This window comes from Pipistrellus hanaki (assembly GCF_964339955.1).
Source record: "Pipistrellus hanaki genome assembly, chromosome: 12".
Classification (NCBI taxonomy): Eukaryota; Metazoa; Chordata; class Mammalia; order Chiroptera; family Vespertilionidae; genus Pipistrellus; species Pipistrellus hanaki.
This window is the reverse complement of record NC_140514.1, coordinates 54,082,862-54,101,673: the sequence shown is the minus strand read 5'-3', so window position 1 is coordinate 54,101,673 and position 18,812 is coordinate 54,082,862. Positions and strand designations below refer to the sequence as shown.

At 40.6% G+C, this 18,812-nt stretch overlaps 1 protein-coding gene across 3 annotated transcripts in view; it reads right to left on the bottom strand.

Moving 5' to 3' along the window:
* Positions 1-18,530, bottom strand: part of MGAT4A (alpha-1,3-mannosyl-glycoprotein 4-beta-N-acetylglucosaminyltransferase A) — a 68,082-nt gene extending 49,552 nt beyond the window's left edge. For all 3 annotated transcript variants that reach the window (XM_084900351.1, XM_084900350.1, XM_084900352.1), the window contains exons 1-2: positions 18,428-18,530; positions 13,681-13,977 (exon numbers count right to left, since the gene is read on the bottom strand). Coding sequence is in view for 1 of the 3 variants with exons in the window: in XM_084900350.1 (XP_084756476.1) it covers positions 13,681-13,774 (94 nt within the window). In the remaining 2 variants the exon portion in view is untranslated. The remainder of the gene's footprint in view (positions 1-13,680; positions 13,978-18,427) is intronic.
* Between the last annotated feature and the right edge of the window lie 282 nt (positions 18,531-18,812).

Here is an 18,812-nt window from a genome sequence, read left to right as displayed (position 1 = left end):
CCTGGAGCCCTCCCACTGTCCCTCCACAACCCGATCATGCACCGGTGGGGGTCCCTCAGCCTGGCCTGCACCCTCTAGCAATCCAGAAGCCCTCGAGGGATGATGCACAGCTACTTTCAACCTGATCTCGCAGGCCACTCCCTTGAAAGGGTGCCAGAGGCAGGGCTGATGGAGTGCTGCTGCAGCAGTGTGAGCCTCTCCTGATCGCAACCGATTGGGTGCGAGCCTGTGGCAGGCACAGTGGGGCCGGGATGAACGAGAGCAGCAGGTAGGAGCTGCAGGCAGCATTGGACTGCGGGTTTCAGTCTGATCCCTGCAGGCCACCCAGAGGGACCCCACCCGTGCAAGAATTCATGCACCAGGCCTTTAGTAAGACATAATGAAAATTGATGACACAAATAAATGGAAAGAGATTCTGTGATCATGGATTGTAAGAATTAATATTAAAATGTCTATACTACCCACAGCATTCTATAGATTTAGAGCAAATCCTACCAAAATTCCAAAGGCATTTTTCACAGAATTAGAACAAATGATCATAAAATTTGCATGGAACCACAAAGATCCCAAATTCCCACAGTAATCTTGAGGGGGGGAAAAAAAACACAAAACCATCATGCTCCCTGTTTCAAACTATTTTACAAAGCTATAGTAATCAAAATAGTATGACATTGGGTTCAGTGGTAGAAGCAATGACTCATGCATCAAGAGGTCACTGTTTTGATTTCTAGTCAGGGCACATGCCTGGGTTGCAGGTTCAGTCCCCAGTGGGGGGGATGCAGGAGGCAATCGATGATGTTTCTCTCTCATTAATATTTCTACCTCTCCCTCTCCCTCTCCCTTTCTCTCTCTCTCAAATCAATAAAAACATATTTTTTTAAAAACAGTATGACAATGGCATAAAAACAGATACATAATACTATGAAACAGAATAGCCCCCCAAAAAACTATACACACACACACACACACAAATTTGTAATATATACATACATACATATATATATATATATGTATATGTATATGTATATATTACAAATTTATGTTGTAAATTAATTTACAAAAAAGAAGCCAGAACATATAATGAAGAAAGAACAGTCTCTTTAGTAACGAAAATTAAAAATAGAATTTCAGCCGAAACCGGTTTGGCTCAGTGGATAGAGCATCAGCCTGCGGACTGAAAGGTCATGGGTTCAATTCCGATCAAGGGCATGTACCTGGGTTGTGGGAACATCCCCAGGAGGGGGTGTGCAAGAGGCAGCTGATCCAGGATTCTCTCTCATCGATGTTTCTAACTCTCTATCTCTCTCCCTTCCTCTTTGTAAAAAAAGCAATAAAATATATTTAAAAAAAAAGAAAGAAAGAAAAAAAGATGCACACAGCCAGAAAGAAAGAAAGAAAGAAAGAAAGAAAGAAAGAAAGAAAGAAAGAAAGAAAGAAAGAAAGAAAGAAAGAAAAAAAGAAAGAAAGAAAGATAGATAGATGCGGGTTTCAGCCTGAGGGTGAAGGGATGGAAAAAGGTTTTTCAGGAGAATGGAAATTAAAAAAAGCTGGGATAACAATATTTATATCTGAAAAATTAGATCTCAAAGTGAAGGACATAAAAAGAGATAAGGAAGGTTACTTCATAATACTAAATGGAGCAATCCAACAAAAAGAAATAACTCTGGTAAACATATACACACCCAATACAGGCACACCCAAATACATTTAAAAAACAAAACAAACAACAAAAAAAAAACTCCTGGAGGATATTAAGGGAGAGATTGACAGCAATACAATCATAGTAGGAGACCTTAATACCCCACTATCACCATTGGACAAATCCTCTAAATAAAAAAATCAGCTAAGAAACATCAACCCTAAATGACTCACTAGACCAGATGGAATTAATTGACATCTTCAGAACATTTCACCCCAAATCCACAGAATAAACATTATTCTCAAGTGCAGTGGATCATTTTCAAAGATAGACCATATACTGGGTCACAAGCAAAGTCTCTTCAAATTCAAGAGGACAGAAATCATACCAAGTATCTTAGATCACAGTGGCATAAAACTGGAAATCAACTACAACAAAAACAATCCAAAGAAATCAAACACCTGGAGACTAAACAGGATGCTATTAAACAATGACTGGGTTACCAGAGAGATCAAAGAAGAAATAAAAAACATCATGGCAACAAACAACAATGAAAACACAACAATAAAAAAATCTATGGGACACAGCAAAAGCAGTCTTGAGAGGGAAGTTCATAGCTCTACAAGCCTACTACAAAAAACAATTAACAATGCTAATAAATTACCTAACCCTACAACTCAAAGAGTTAGAAAAAGAGCAACAAAGAAAAGCCCAGTGGAAACAGAAGGAATTAAATAATAAAGATCAGAGCAGAGATAAAGGACAGAGAAAAAAAAATACAAAAGATCAACAGAACCAAGAGCTGGTTCTTTGAAAGGATAAACAAGATTGATGGACCTCTAGCAAGGCTCACCAAGAAGCAAAGAGAGAGGACCCAAATAAACAAAATCAGAGATGAAAGAGGAGAAATAACAACAGAAAACACCAAAAAACAAAGGATTGTTAAAAGTATACAATGACCAGCTCCATTCCAACAAAATGGACAACCTGGAGGAAATGGACATATTCCTAGAAAAATACAACCTTCCAAAACTCAATCAGGAAGAATCTAAGCAGCTCAACAGGTCAATAACTATGGAAGAAGTTGAAGCAGTCATCAAAAAGCTTCCATCAAACAAAAGCCCAGGGCCAGACGGCTTCACAGGGGAGTTTTACCAAATATTCCAAGGAAGAAATGAAACCTATCCTCCTCAGACTACTTCAAAAAATTAAAGAGGAAGGAACACTTGCAAGTTCACCCTAATACCAAAACCAGATAAAGACAACACAATGAAAGAGAATTACAGGCTAATATCCCACATGAACACGGATGCCAAAATCCTCAACAAAATTCTAGCTAATCTCCAAGATCTACAGGGAACTTGTACAACTTAATAAAAGGAAGATAAATGATTTAATAAAAAAAAATGGGCAACAGACCTAAATAGAATCTTTTTGAAAGAAGACAGAAGGAAGGCCAAGAGACATATAAAAACATGCTCAAAGTCACTAATTATCTGAGAGATGCAAATCAAAACGACAATGCGGTACCATCTCACACCTGTCAGAATGGCCAACATCAACAAATCAACAGATGACAAGTGCTGGGGAGGATCCAAGAAAAAGGAACCCTCGTGCACTGCTGGTGGGAATGCAGACTGGTGCAGCCACTGTGGAGAACAGTATGGAGTTTGCTCAAAAAACTGAAAATGGAGCTCCCATTTGACCCAGTGATCCCACTGCCAGGAATATATCCCAAGAAACTAGAAACACCAGTCAGAAAGGATATGTGCACCCCTATGTATAGCAGCACAATTCACCATAGCTAAGATTTGGAAACAACCTAAGTGCCCATTAGCAGATGAGTGGATTAGAAAACTATGGTACATCTACACAATGGAATATTATGCTGCCATAAAAAAGAAGGAATTCTTATCATTTGCAGCAGCATGGATGGACCTGGAGAGCATGTTAAGTGAAATAAGCCAGGCAATGATAGAAAAATACCACATGATCTCACACATTTATGGAAAATAAAGAACATTATAACCTGATGAAACAAAAGATAGGTACAGAGGCAGAAAAGCACCGAAGAGACTGTCAGATTACAGCGGGAAGGCTGGGGAGTGTTGGGTAGAGGGGGAAAGAGATCAACCATAGGACTTGTATGCCCCATATAAGCCCAACCAATGGACACAAGACACTGGGGAGATGGGATGAGGGCATGAAACAAGGGGTAGGGGAGGCCGGGGGAAGGTCAGTGGGGGGAAAGAGAGACATATGTACTATTATATGTAATACTTTAAAAAAATAAAAAATAATAAATGTTAAAAATGTAAAGAAATAAAAACTCTCATACCCTGCTGGAGGAAATGCATAATGGTCCAGCTGCTTTGGAAAATTGTCTGGCAGCTCTTCAAATGAATAAGCGCAAGTTATAATATGGCCAAGCATTTCCACTCTTGGGTAAAAAATACCCAAGGAAAATGAAAGCATATGTCCATATAAAAACATGTACATGAATGTTGTATGTTCCCATGGACAGGGATCTACAACTTCTTGCTCAGTCTTGCCCAGTTTTGGGATTGTGTCTGACCCAAGGAGGAAGGTCATTAGGAGTCCTACCCCATCAGCAAGTAAGACATGTAAATCACTCCTGTTCCATTTTCACAATACCTGCTTTCAACCTTTTTAACTTGTCCATGCCAAATACTTGGAATTCTGCTCGTTTTTATATGGGAATCCTGTATGCCCTGGAACTGGTACTCTGGTCAAAACTCCAGCTTCCCTGGTTGGGCTCCTAACATCCTCCCAAATTCATACCAATCCCATGGACCAGCTCTCATATTGTGGTAAAGGAAGACCTATGACAACCTAGATACACCCCTGGGAACTGTGATGACCAGCTAAAATCTGAGACAGTCTAGGAATCCCATTTGCCAATCACAATGAGCATCTCACAATTCCGAAGCAAATACTCTGCACCCGTGCCCAACTCCATGGCGGCACTTGCAGCTGTCTACCTGACATACTCACTGCCCCTCCTCTACCTGAACCGCCTTCACATTTACTCCTCCTCTGTGACTGTCTCAAAAATCAGTCTAATCTATTTTGGTCAATAGACCAGTAGCAAGACACATTATTTCTGGAATCTTCAGAGATTAAACTTCAAACTTCATTCTATCACTTAATGTCTGACCATGCCAAGTTTCTCAGCCACTCTCCATTGCTTTCTTCACTACAGAAAGGAGGTAACAATAGTGCTTCCCAGGGTTATTATGAGGATTAAAAGAGAGAATATACAACATGTGGCATGTGTGTAACTGTACAAGCACAGCGTTGTTTATTGCTTCTTTCTCAATCTGATGGTACATATTTTTTGCAGGCATTTTCCCTACCAACCCTTTAGCTTGTCAAAGGTGTGAAGTTTCTTATTCCTTCTCGTATCCATAACATAAAATATTACAGTGCTAGGCATAGGATAGATACATAAAAGAAACCAATAAATAAATGAAAAATAAAAACTACTAGTCCAGCAATCTCAATGAGTAAGAAAACAATACTTTCAAATATAAAAATCAGAGCACATGGTTAATAGGTATACTGGAATATCTGAAATTAGGTCTGCTCAGGAAAATCCAAGTTGTTTGACTGCTAGAACAATCTAGAAAGAATACAATGCTCAGAGGTTGGGTAGTTACATAAACAATAGCATTACAACACAGGAGATTTTATATACCTATAACAGGTCCCTGCTGATACCTGAAAGAGTCTGAACAAAACACTAAGCAGCCAAACAGAGCAGAAGAGTATGCGTGGAAGAGTTACAGAGCTGTTCAAGGAGTGAACATAAAGGAGCAGAGACTTTGTGTGTGTGTATCTAAACCACATGGTGAAAATATCCTATGTTTTTAAAATTAATTTTGAGTCTAAAAATAGCTTAATAAAAAAACTGCCTATAATAGCTTTATATAAGAAACAAAACCAATGGAACAGAGATTCAAAAACTTTTAATCCTTTAAATAACACAGTGATAAGAAGGGTCAAGTTTCTCCATTACTGTAACTCTCTGAATAGGTAAGTTTTATGATTCAAAAAAATATCTATAAGCCCTTCTATGGTTTCTTTATTTCATAATTAGACCTAAAAGAGTAGTCATCTGTTTTGTTTATATCAGAAACAATCAACAGCTGAATTAACCACCATTCTCCCTACATAAACATTCTTCCTTTAGTACAATAAAAAAAATATTTAATACATAAATTAGATTATGCAGGGAAATAAATTGGTGGCCAAATAGGCAGATGTGCCCTGAGCCTTATTCCAAAAGGAGCATCTAAATCAAATAACAGCCACCCAAAACTGGTGAAGTAGACACAGCCGGCAGACAATTAGCAGCTAGGAAGGGCAGAGGACGCCTGGAGAATGGCAGGATCGAGGATCTGGGCTGGAGAGAGTTGCAAGGCCTCTGAGCCAAGAGGATCAGAAGAAAGCTGCCCAGCACCAAGTCCGTGTCCCTTGGGTAAATGCGTAACATCTGACTGTGGAAAGGATGTCCACAAGGCTGCTAGTGATGGGGGATTCTAGATGTAAGGCCAAGCCAGGAGATGTTGAGCCCAGAGTGGCGGCCAGTACTGGGACAGTCCTGATCTGCCGGACCAACCAGCCATTTTTCTCCTGAAAACCAGCCCCTCCCAGTGGCCTCCAGAAAGGTAATACAGTCACACCCAAACTCACTCTGAGTGGTACAAAGGACACAAAAACTCTGAATGGCACCAAAGAGCCCTCAGGAACTGGGCTGAAGAGAGGCAGTTCAGTCCCAGAAAGCAGTACAGCACCACCCCCACCTAAAGCCCCGTCAGAAACAGCACTTGAGAGATTAAGATTGAAAGCAGGCATCAGGCTAAGTGGGCAGACTGGTCCCACCTGCTTGCAGTCTAGGCTGCAGAGATAAGACACAAACAGAAGAGCAGTGGTTTTCTTGGAACTTCAACATGTTACTGGCTACCTAACAGGAAACTGACAAGTGGCAGACAGAGAGTGGGATCTTAAACCAGCCTTCATGGGGCATTAAAACTTGGCCAAAAGGAACGATACTTCACTTTTTTTTTTAACCTTTTATTTAAAAATTTTTCCTTAATTTTCTTTTTTATGGCATTATTTTTTCTTCATTCAATTTGTATTTTTATGTTTATTTTATTTTATCTTATTTTATTATATTTAAAAAAAAATTTTTTTCTTCTTACCCACTCATTCTCTTCCTACCTCCTCTATACTGAACTGAGGTTCTCCCATACTCATTCAATTCCTTACCTTACTTTCTGTATATAAACTCTGCTTCTACAGATTCTGCCCCTCCCCACTTTTTTTCTGGGTGTTCGTTGTTTGCATTTTTTGGTTTACCTGTTTATTCTGTCATTTTTTTCTCCCCATATGTTTATTTTCTTCCTTTTTCTTTTCTTTCTTTTCTCTCTTATTGATTTTTATTTTCTTGATATTCTTTTTTCTTTCTTTTCTCTCTAATTCTCTTTTCTTCAGTGGTCACTTATATTGGGGTTATCAGTGTTGTGAGTATATTTGTGTTTTGTTCCCTTTGTGTCGTGTCTTATAGAATATGTGGTAGAGAGTGAGCCACATAACCAGACACCCTGAGAGGAGACTCCATCCACAAACGGACAATAACACTCAAGACCCAACTACACCGAGAGAAACTAAATATCCCAAATAGGGGGCATCCCTACATTACCAGCCCAGAAGATCAGAGAGATTGCACCACTGGGTCCCTTAAAACATTTACTATCGATACATAAGACAAAAAATCTGGGTGGCATAGCAGTTTAATCTAATACATAGAAACAATCACAAAGGAACAGCAAAAATAGGGAGGCAAAGAAACAACCCCCATTTGAAAGAAAGGAGGAATCATCAGAAAAGAAAATAAAACAAAATGGAGACAAGCAATTTGTAAGAGAAAGAATTCAGAGCAATGGTTATAAAGATGCTGAAAAGGATGGAAGACAAAGTCAACATGTCTAAGAATCAAGAGAAAATGAAGACTGATAAAAGCTGCAATAAAGAAGACAATGGAAAGTTTCAACAGACTAGAACAGGGGTCTTCAAACTACGGCCCGCAGGCCACATGCGGCCCGCAGAGGAGTCTGATCCGGCCTGCCAGGTTTTTTGGGCAGTGAGCGCAGCCGAGGTGTTACAGTAGGAATTAGTAGTTCATATAGTCCGGCCCTCCAGCTCTCTGAGGAACCGTGATCTGGCCCCCACTTTAAAAAGTTTGAGGACCCCTGGACTAGAAGAAGATGAGGACTGCATCAGCAAATTAGAAAACAAGGTAGAAAAACCACCAAAGAACAGCAGCATCTGGAGAGAAAATTTAAAAAGCAGGAACAGAGTCTAAGGGAGCTTTTGGACAACACGAAACAAAATAACACCTGCATAATATGGGTGCCAGAGGAGAGGAAACTGAGCAAGGAATAGAAAACATGTTTGAAGAAATAATGACAGAAAACTTCCATGATGCTAGGAAGAAAAAAGCCATACAAGTCCAAGGAGCACACAAAGTTCCAAACAAGATGAACCCAAAAAGACCAACACCAGTTGGCAAACACCAACAACAAAGAATCTTAAAAGCTGCCAAAGAGAGACCGAAAGTTACACAAGAGATCTCCCATTACACTATCAACTGATTTCTCAACAGAAACACATCAGGTCAGAAGGGAATGGAATGAAATATACAAAGTCATGGAAAGGAAGTGGCTGAATCCAAGAATACTATACCCAGCAAGACTATCAATCAAAATGGAGGGTGAAATCAGGAGCTTCACAGACTAAAAAAGACTAAGGGAGTTTATCACCACCAAACCATCAATGCAAGAAATGCTAAAGGGTCTGCTGTAAAAAGAAGAAATAGAAAACAAAGAAGAAACACTGGCATAAAAAATTAAAATGGTGACAAACAAGTACCTATCAATAATAACCGTAAACATAAATGGATTAAATACTCCAATCAAAAGGCACAGTGTAGAAAACATGACCCATATATTTGTTGTCTACAGGAAACCCATCTCAGATCAAAGGACTCACACAGACTGACAGTGAAGGAATGGAAAATATTTTTCAGGCAAATGGAAATGACAAAAAAGTAGGGGTAGCAATATTTATATCTGACAAAACAGACCTCAAAGTGAAGGCCATAACTAGAGCTAAGGAGAGCCACATCATAATCCTAAAGAAAGACAATTCAACAAGATGATATAACTGAGGGACTTTTAATAACCCATTGATACCACTGGATAAATCCTTCAAACAATAAATCAGCAAACAACAATTCTAAGTGACTCACTATATCAAATGGAACTATTTGACATCTTCAGAACATTTCTCCCAAAGCTATGAAATATACATTAGTCTCAAGTAAATCCGCCACCTATTAGGACATAGGCAAAGTCCTTCAAATTCAAGAAGATAGAAATCATATCAAGCATCTTCTTAGATCACAATGGCATACACTTAGAAACCAACTACAATAAAAAAAAAAAAGCAAACATTTGGAGGCTAAATAGCATGTGCTTAAACAATGATTGTGTTACTAAGATATCAAAGAAGAAATAAAAAACATTCTCGAAACAAATGACAATAAAAATATGATAATCCAAAATCTATGGGACACAGTGAAAGCAGTCCTGAGAAGGAAGTTCATAGCTCTACAGACCTACCTCAAAAATAACGAGAAAAAATGGTAATAAATTATCTAACCTTACAACTTAAGTTAGAAAGAGAGAAGAAACAAACAAACAAACAAAAAAAAGGCCCAAAGTGAGTAGAAGGAAGAAAATAATAAAGATCAGAGCGGAAATATATGACATAGAGACAAAAAAAAAAAAAAAAAAAAAAAAAAAAAAAAAAGCAAACACACAATACAAAAGATCAATGAAACCAAGAGCTGGTTTTTTAAAGGATAAAAAACATTGATGAATCCCTAGCCAGGCTCACTAAAAAACAAAGAGAGAGGACTCAAATAAAATCAGAAATGAAAGAGGTGAAATAACAACCAACCCAACAGACATACAAAGGTTTATAAAAACAAACTGGGCAACCTAGATTAAATGGACATATTCCTAGAAAAGTACAAGTTTCCAAAACTCAATCAGGAAGAATCAAAAAATCTGAATAGGCCGTTAACTACTAATGAAATTGAAACTGTAATAAAAAACAAAAACAAAACTTCCAGCAAACAAAAACCCTGGACAGGACAGCTTCACAGGGGAATTTTACCAAACATTTAAAGAAGAACTAACACTTATCCTTCTCTATTCCAAAAAATTCAAGAGGAAGGCATACTTCCAAACTCTAGGAACCCGGCATAACCCTAATCCCAAAACTAGACAAAGAAAATTGCAGGCCAATACCCCTGATGAACATAAATGCTAAAATCCTCAACAAAATTCTAGCAAATAAGATCCAGAATTACATTAGAAAGATCATACACCATGATCAAGTGGGATGTATTCCAGGGATGCAAGGATGGTACAATATCTACAAATCAATAAACATTATACATCACATAAACAAATCAAGAGGGGAAAAATCATATGATCTTATCAATTGATGCAGAAAAAACATTTGACAAAATCCAACACCCTTTCCTGATAAAAAAAACTCTCAACAAAGTGGGAATAGAGAGATCATACCTCAACATAATAAAAACCTTATATGACAAACCTATAACCAACATCATACTCAATGGGCAAAAACTAAAACCATTTTCCATAAGAACAGGAACAAGGCAGGGATGCCCACTTTCACCACTCCTGTTCAACATAGTACTGGAAGTACTACCCACAGCAATCAGACAAGAAGAAGAAATAAAAGGCATCCAAATTGAAAAAGAATAAGTAAAACTGTCATTATTTACAGATGACATGATACTGTACATAGAAAATCCTAAAGATTCCATCAAAAAACTACTAGACTTAATAAATGAATTTGGCAATGTAGCAGGATACAAAATTAACACACAGAAATCCATGGCTTTTTTATTCACCAATAATGAACTCACAGAAATAGAAACTAAAAAATAATCCCATTTACCATTGCACCAAAAAAATTAAGATACCTAGAAATAAACTTAACTGAGGAGGTAAAAGACCTGTACTCAGAAAACTACAGGACGTTGAAAAAAGAGATAGAGGAAGACATAACCAACTGGAAGATCATACCATGTTTATGATATTGATAGAGTCAACATCCCTAAAATGTCCATTCTCCAAAAAGCAATCTATAGGTTCAATGCAATTCCCATTAGAAACCAACAGCATATTTCAAAGACCTAGAACAAACTCTACAAAAAATTGATACGGAATTAAAAAAAAGACCCCAAACAGCCCCAGTAATCCTGAGAAAGAACAAAGTTGGAAGGATCACAATACCAGATATTGAGCTATGTTACAAAGCCACTGTCCTCAAAACTGCCTGATACTGGCACAAGAACAATGGACCAATGGAACAGAACAAAGAACCCAGAAATTGACCCAAGCCATTATCCAGGGGTCTTCAAACTACGGCCCGCGGGCCACATGCGGCCCGCAGAGGAGTCTGATCCGGCCCACCAGGTTTTTGGGCAGTGAGCGCAGCCGAGGTGTTACAGTAGGAATTAGTAGTTCATATAGTCCGGCCCTCCAGCTCTCTGAGGAACCGTGATCTGGCCCCCACTTTAAAAAGTTTGAGGACCCCTGCATTATACTCAATTAATATTTGACAAAGGAGACAATAAACATACAATGGAGTCAATGGTGTTGGAAAAATTGGACAGATACATGCAAAAAAACAAAACTAGACCACCAACTTACACCATACACAAAAATAAACTCCAAATGGATAAAGGATTTAAACGTAAAACAGGAAACCATAAAAACCGTAGAGGAATCCACATGCAGCAAAATGAGACGTATGTGGTAGCAATATCTTTACTCATACACCTCCTAGGACAATGGAAACTAAGGGGAAAATAAACAAAAAATAAACAAAAAAACATCAAAATAAAAAGTTTCTGCACAGCAAAAGAAACCATCAACAAAACAAGAAAGCCCACTGCATGTGAGAACATATTTACCAATTTTACCTCAGATAAGGATCTAATCTCCAAAATTTACAGGAAACTCATACAATTTAACAAAAGGAAGGTAAACAATCCAATCAGAAAATGAGCAAACTATATACAGAAGAGGACATACAGAAGGCCAGGAGACATATGAAAACATGCTAATTATCTAAGAGATGCAAATCAAAATACCTGTCAGAATGGCTATCATCAACAAATAACAAGTGCTGGCAAGGATGTGGAGAAAAAGGAACCCCTGTGCACTGCTGGTGGGAATGCAGAATGGTGCAGCCACTGCGGAGAACTGAAAATGGAACTCCCATTTGAGCCAGTAATCCCACTTCTAGGACTATATTCCAAGAAATCATAAAGGATATATGCACCCCTATGTTCACAGCATCACAATTTACAATAGCTAAGATTTAGAAATAGCCTAAGTGCATAGCAGCAGATGAATGAGTTAAAAAACTGTGGTACATCTACACAATGGAATACTATGCTGCTGTGAAAAAAAGATGGAACTCTTACCATTTGCAACAACGTAGATGGACCTGGAGAGCATTATGCTAAGCGAAATAAGCCAGTCAGAGAAAGATAAATATCACATGACCTCACTCATTTGTGGAATATAATGAACAACATAAACTAATGAACAAAAATAGAGCCTGAGTCATAGCAGCACCAAACAGATTGTCCAACCTAAGAGCGAAGGCAGAGCTGGAGGTAGGGGGTGTGGGTGAGGGGGTGTTGGTAAGAGATCGGACAAAGGACTTGTATTCATGTATATGAGCATAACCAATGGGCACAGACAGTAGGGGGGTGAGGCATGTGCTGGGGATGGGACGGCTGGGGAGAGGTCAATGGAGGGAAAAGGAGACTTACATAATACTTAAACAATAAAGAATTTAAATAAATAAAATAAAAAATACATAAATTAGTTCACAAAGGTCTTCAAGTTTTTCATTCATTTGTCCCCAAAGAGTTCCCCCCAAATTAGAACCCAATACACAGAAGAGAAAAACAACACATTTGCTCAAGCACAGAGCATATGTTCTTCATTTATATTAGCTTGTTTTAAACATATCTCACAGAGGTGTATAAGTATCTAAATATGCATATCTATATACACACATCAGAAAAAAAATAAGTCATGAACCCATCGTTTCAGTTATCTTTGTAAAAGTCAATAAAATAACACCAGCAACAGCATTATCAAATAACCAGGTGATGATGACTGCTATCACTGGACTCTAACAAACCAAATATGCACTCAACACGTCCATCTTTCTTGCCATCAGCATTCTTTAGATTATTATAAGGTAAAAAGTATGGGTAGAAATTCACTCAAATAATTTCTCTTAAAAAATTTAATTATCTCTGAATATAGTTCCACTCACTGAACAGATAACCTTCCTTTAAAACACAGTTCAAAAGTCTAACACAATTAATTTAAAAAAAATTTTTGTTTTCTAATCAGAATTTCTCATCTACTGCATACTTTTGTCTAAAGAGCAATCCGTCAACACGTGCACTTTAAATCATTAACTATACAGCACAAAATAATTAGTACAATCAGCATGTAAATTTCATGGAGTTGCTGATTGAGTTCTCTTAGGCATTTTATAAAACACCCAGTACAAGGATGCTTATTAAACATTTATGATGTTTAGTAATAAAAAGTGTGCCAAAACAAAAAGTATTTGTTATACAACTTGGCTGTCATGTATAACATAAACCACTGATCAGTATCTGTTTTTCCAAGTGCAAGAAACCAAAAACAAAACAAACCCCATTCAAATTAGAAAGTCTGTCTCTTCTGTCCAAGAATACTGTTTCATTTTTATGTCAGAAAGAAACTGTCAGACAGCAAGCAATATGCAGACTGTTGGGGCATTAAACCTAAGTATTTATGTATCATAAACAAAGCACAAAGCCTAAAATACTTCCTTACCTTTCCCATTTTGCCATGTAGAATACCAAGATAAAGTAAGGAATGAAGTGATAAATGCTAAAATGGTGGCTACAGTTCCATTTCGGAGCCTCATCTCATTTCACCATCACACTGGTTCATACATTTACGAAGTCAACTGAATCCACTGCTACTCCTGGCTCCGGGCCAATGAGAACAATCAATGAGAGAGGCTCATTTCAGACGCTCTGCAGAGTAAGTTTGACAGCAACACCAGTCACACCCGCTCTTCAGAATTGTCTTCACGGTCTTCTTAGGTTGATGTCTCAGGTCTTCTTCCTACCCAAGAGGAAATCAGGAAGAAAAAACTTGTTCAGAATCGCAAAATATTGGTTTCTTCATTTATTGGTCCCACCATTACAAACAGACTGTTGGCGGGGCTAACCTGTATCTATCAATAGGAAGATTATTCCCGCACCCTCATTAATATAGTACGGGTGACAGGCTTCTCTTCCTCAGGGGGGGAAAGCATCAAACTATTCCCTCCTTGTTGGTTTGGTTTTGTCCGAGAAAAGAAAGTTATGATTACTCATTTAAGAAGGGAAGTTGTGGGGCTCATTAAATATACAATAAACCAGATTCCATGCTGAGAACACTAATGATCACACAATGGTTCCTGAGTAACATAACCTTCACTACCCTCAGTTTTCCTACAGCACAACAGCTGTTCTAAAAAACATTAAGAAAGTGACAGACTACAACGTACACAATCCCTGGGTCCTGGCTCTGGCTCCATCATTATTCACATGGCAAGGTATGTCCCTTATATAGGCCTTACCTCTCCATTCACAAAATGTAACCTGTCCCGGCTCCTCTTTCACATGTTACCATATCATAAAAAGGTTACAATTATTATTGTCATGTATCATCATCAGAGAACAAATGTAGTATTTTCTGTGATTAATCTACTTCCAGGATGTAAATTGGGACTGTTTAGGGGTTAAAAAAAAAAAAAAAAAAAAAAAAAAAAAGGCAGCCATCCACCCAGGATACTGAATGACAGAGAAAGAACCCATTACTTATCATTGCTTTAACTCTGGAAAACCAGGTGATCTAATGAAACTGTAGAAAAAAAAAATGGAATCAAATGAAGTCCTTAAAAGTACTTGAGCATAACTGCCTAGCACAAATAGGTTCTCAATAAATGTTAACTGTATTAAAAATAAGACCAAACAAACAAACAAACAAACAAACTCCAGCCAGCACTGGTTCAATCCACTCTGCATAGCAGGTCTCATTCCCTGGGGGCCTGTCAGGCACTCAGATGTGCATTGATTCCTGGTGGCCTCCAGGGGACCAACCACAAGATGCACTTCACAATATATCAAATGACACTCTGGCGGGTGAGTTAATGCATCTCCAAAAAGGCCTACCAAGCCCAAGGGACATTCCCTCAGTAGAAGGACATGGTTGGTTAACGTGGCCATTTATAGGCAATTCTGAAACAACCATCTCAGCTACTTTGTAAAAGTGAACATTGCTAGCAATCTCTTCTAGTGAAAAAAGGTCACTAGGGCATTGTATTAGTAATAATAATAGACACTACAACTCACTGAGTGTTTCCTATATGCTTGGGCCATTTTATGTTTTAAATCTTCACAAAATCCTATGAGGCAGGCATTATAAACCCTATTTTACATCAAGAAAATGAGCCCAAAGACAGCCCTCATTTGTAAGACTCCAAAGTCTATGCTTTCTTACCTACCAGACCCTCTGCCTCTCAGACTCAGCCACCTGCACCTAGACAGGAGCCTCCCAAGTCTCAGGTTACAGAAGAATGTCCCCAAGGTGTTAATTTTTACCCAACAGTTTAAATGTGAAAGTAAAAATATTTTATATTCTATAACAAACATGGATCTATTATGAAATAAGCTGCAAAATTAATAAGAAACCTCAACGTTTTAACTCAAAACTTTAAAGAAACTTCTTCCTGTAGTCTTGGCTAACCCCTTCCCTATCGGGTGCATAAACCCGTGCCCGCCCACACCCTCAGGCATGCCTGTTAACCCTCCTCGCCAGCAGCTCTAACTGTGGTATAATATTCTAGAAGCAAAGAACTACCCCACCCCCACCACTATCACTACCACCACAACCACTTCCTTGCTTACTCTTACTATCTGAAAACGAGAACTCCAAAGATATTCTCACAAGTTATCACTGTTTTGGAAACTCAGTTGTCACCTTCTACGGTAAGACAAGTTAACATTAAATGACCCCATGTCTACAGTCCAGAATTTAAAATCTTCATGGTGATATTCTATATTTTCAACTAAATTCCATCAAATGTCTAATATCTTGTTTTATATCAATAAGCACTCAATAATGAATTCTCATGATAAAAAGAGAAGTGAATTATATAACTTCTAACTTTAATCCTGCTATGACATTATATAAAAATGTGTATAACTTTCTGTTGCTATATACTTAGTTCTACCTAAGTGCAGAAAGGATCTGTCCTGGTAAAAGATTTAAAAATGTATAGGTTAGAGTAAACATTCAATTAATAATTATGGGGAAGTAGAGAAGCAGAAAAATCACAAAATAAAGGATAATTAAAAATAGTTTTATTAAATACAAATAAAGCTCCTATGATAAAATTCAGTATAAGTAGGTAGGGACAATTTAAAGTGAATGAATTCTAAAAGCAAAGTATTGATAGATTACAGATATACTCTTGAAAAACATAAGGAATATAATTTATTGTTTCCGGGAAGTTATTAAGCTCCGGTTTAAAGATGATATTTATAATGAATTCTAATAAATACTAAGACCTGGGATTCCGGAAGAGAACTACCAGAGCATTTTACTCAGGAAGAGTGTAGTCGCACATTTTTACTTAGGGTTTACAAACTAGTGAAGTTGAACTGCACAGTGTTAAATGAAGCAAAACTAATTATCTCCGAACTCTTTTTTTTTTTTTTTAATGTATTTTATTGACTTTGAACAGAGAGGAAGGGAGAGAGAGAGTTAGAAACATCTATGAGAGAGAGTCATCGATAAGCCGCCTCTTGCACACCCCCTACTGGGGATGTGCCCGCAACCAAGGTACATGCCCTTGACCAGAATGGAACCCGGGACCCTTCAGTCCCCAAGCAGACGCTCTATCCACTGAGCCAAACCGGTTTCGGCATGATCTCCGAACTCTTAACCAGAGGAGGCAGTTCATAAACTGGCCAAACCCCCAGGACTGACTACGTCAAATAAGAGACAATGTGACCCTAATATTTTAAAATGTCCACATTCACAAAAATTTTATTCTGAGACGATCCCTTTACACATATGAATCCTTAACAACAAAAAAGGGGTGGCTAAAACTACTAATCATTTTCTCCATCCTGACCAAAATGAATGGAACTTTCAACTGTAGATCTTAGGCTGGGGGAAAAAAAAGTGTTTTATTAACAGATCTCCAAGGACTGCAGTCCTGTATTTTATTATTAGATGATAAATTACTTTAAAGTGTTCTCTGAAATGTTCAATGTCCCATGGCTGAGTATACGTCTGCTGAACATGACTGCTTGAAGAAAAAGGCACAATCGTGAAATCTAAGATGTAAAACTCACAGCAATGACGTTGAAATTCATGTATTTTACTTTTTATAAAAAGATTAGCATTTTTTCAATATAGCTTATGTACTTTCATCATCCAATGCGTTTTCAGACTTACACGTGTGAGCTAAAGAAACCAATGCCACGATACATACCCTGGTTAGTAAAACTAGTTTTTAAAACCTTCAGAAAAGGAAGCATAAAGCACACAACGCATATTATTTGATTCTAAATTTAGGTCCTACGTTCAAACGAACAGCGTTGTCATTAGAGCAGAATTCGTCCAACAGCAAAAGCACAACAGCAAAATACAGGGAAAGCATCGAGCACGGACACCGTGCCCGCTCCTATTTCGCAACCCGGGCTGTAGGCAACGGCACGGGCTCCGGGGAGCACACGCCGCGCGAGGAAGCAGCGCGGGCGCCGAGGGAGGGAGCGCCGGTCGCGCACACCTGGCGCACCGGGCATCACCTGGCGCGGCCGCCGGGTCCCGCAGCTCCACCCTGAGCGGGGCTGAGGCCGGGGTGGGGGCTGAGGCCGGGGTGGGGGCTGAGGCCGGGTCGGGGGACGGGGACCAGGCTGCTCCCTGACACCGGACATGACTTTGTAGAGAAATTCGCTGCCCCGGCTGCACGCCTCCACTCCCCGGCGGGAGCAGCCGCTCCTCGGGCCCCGGACCGCCGCCCCCACCCCACCTGCTCCGCCGCCCCGCGGAAGCGCCGGGCGCGGGTCCTCGGGAAGCCCCGCTCCGTCCGCAGACAACTCTCGCCCCCTCTCCGCACCCCCAAAACCACTCTTTCCTCCACTTTACCCCGAAGTCGACCCACCTCCCGCGCCGGACGGTGCCGGGGACGCCCCGGGAGCCCGGCCCGCCGCCCGGGAGCGCGCAGCGCCGAGGGGCCGCGGGGGCGGCGGCGCGGGGCTGACAGAGCGGCCCGGGCGCCCGGCCCCGCGCCCCGCGCGGCCCAGCCCGCCCCGCCGGCCCCGCAGCAGCCCCGGCGCGCGAGCTCCCGGCCGGGCCGCGGCGCGGCGGTTCCGTTACCAGCAGGTGGATCTCCGCGACCCCGCGCCTCGGAGCCCAGCCGCCGACGCCGCCCCTCCGCCCCGCGCCTCTGCGCGCAGCCGCCCTGCGCCGCCGGCGCCAGGCCCCCCGCACCCCGCGGCCGCCGCGAGCCCCTCACCTTGGCCGCTCCATCCGCGGCCGCCGCCGAGGCTGCTGTGGCCGCCGCTGCCGCCGCCGCCGCTGCCGCCGGGCGCCCCGCCTTCCGCCGAGGCCCCGCCCCCGCCGCCGGAGCGCCGCCGCCCCGCCCGCGACCCCGCCAGCCATTGGCCGCCGGGGCTGCGCACCGTCCACTGGGCGCCCCCCGGCGGCCGAGACGCGCGCGTCAGTGGCCCACGCGGCTGTCACTTAGGGGCGCGGTCTCGCAGCCTATATAACTCTCGTGAGATCTGCACGCCCCCCCCTTCATTATTGTCGCCGCGGGGTGCGGAGCGGCATCCCGTGCTCTGGTCCCAGACTCAGAGCGCCTGGGGTCTCCCGCCACCACATCTGGCTTTAATCCTCCT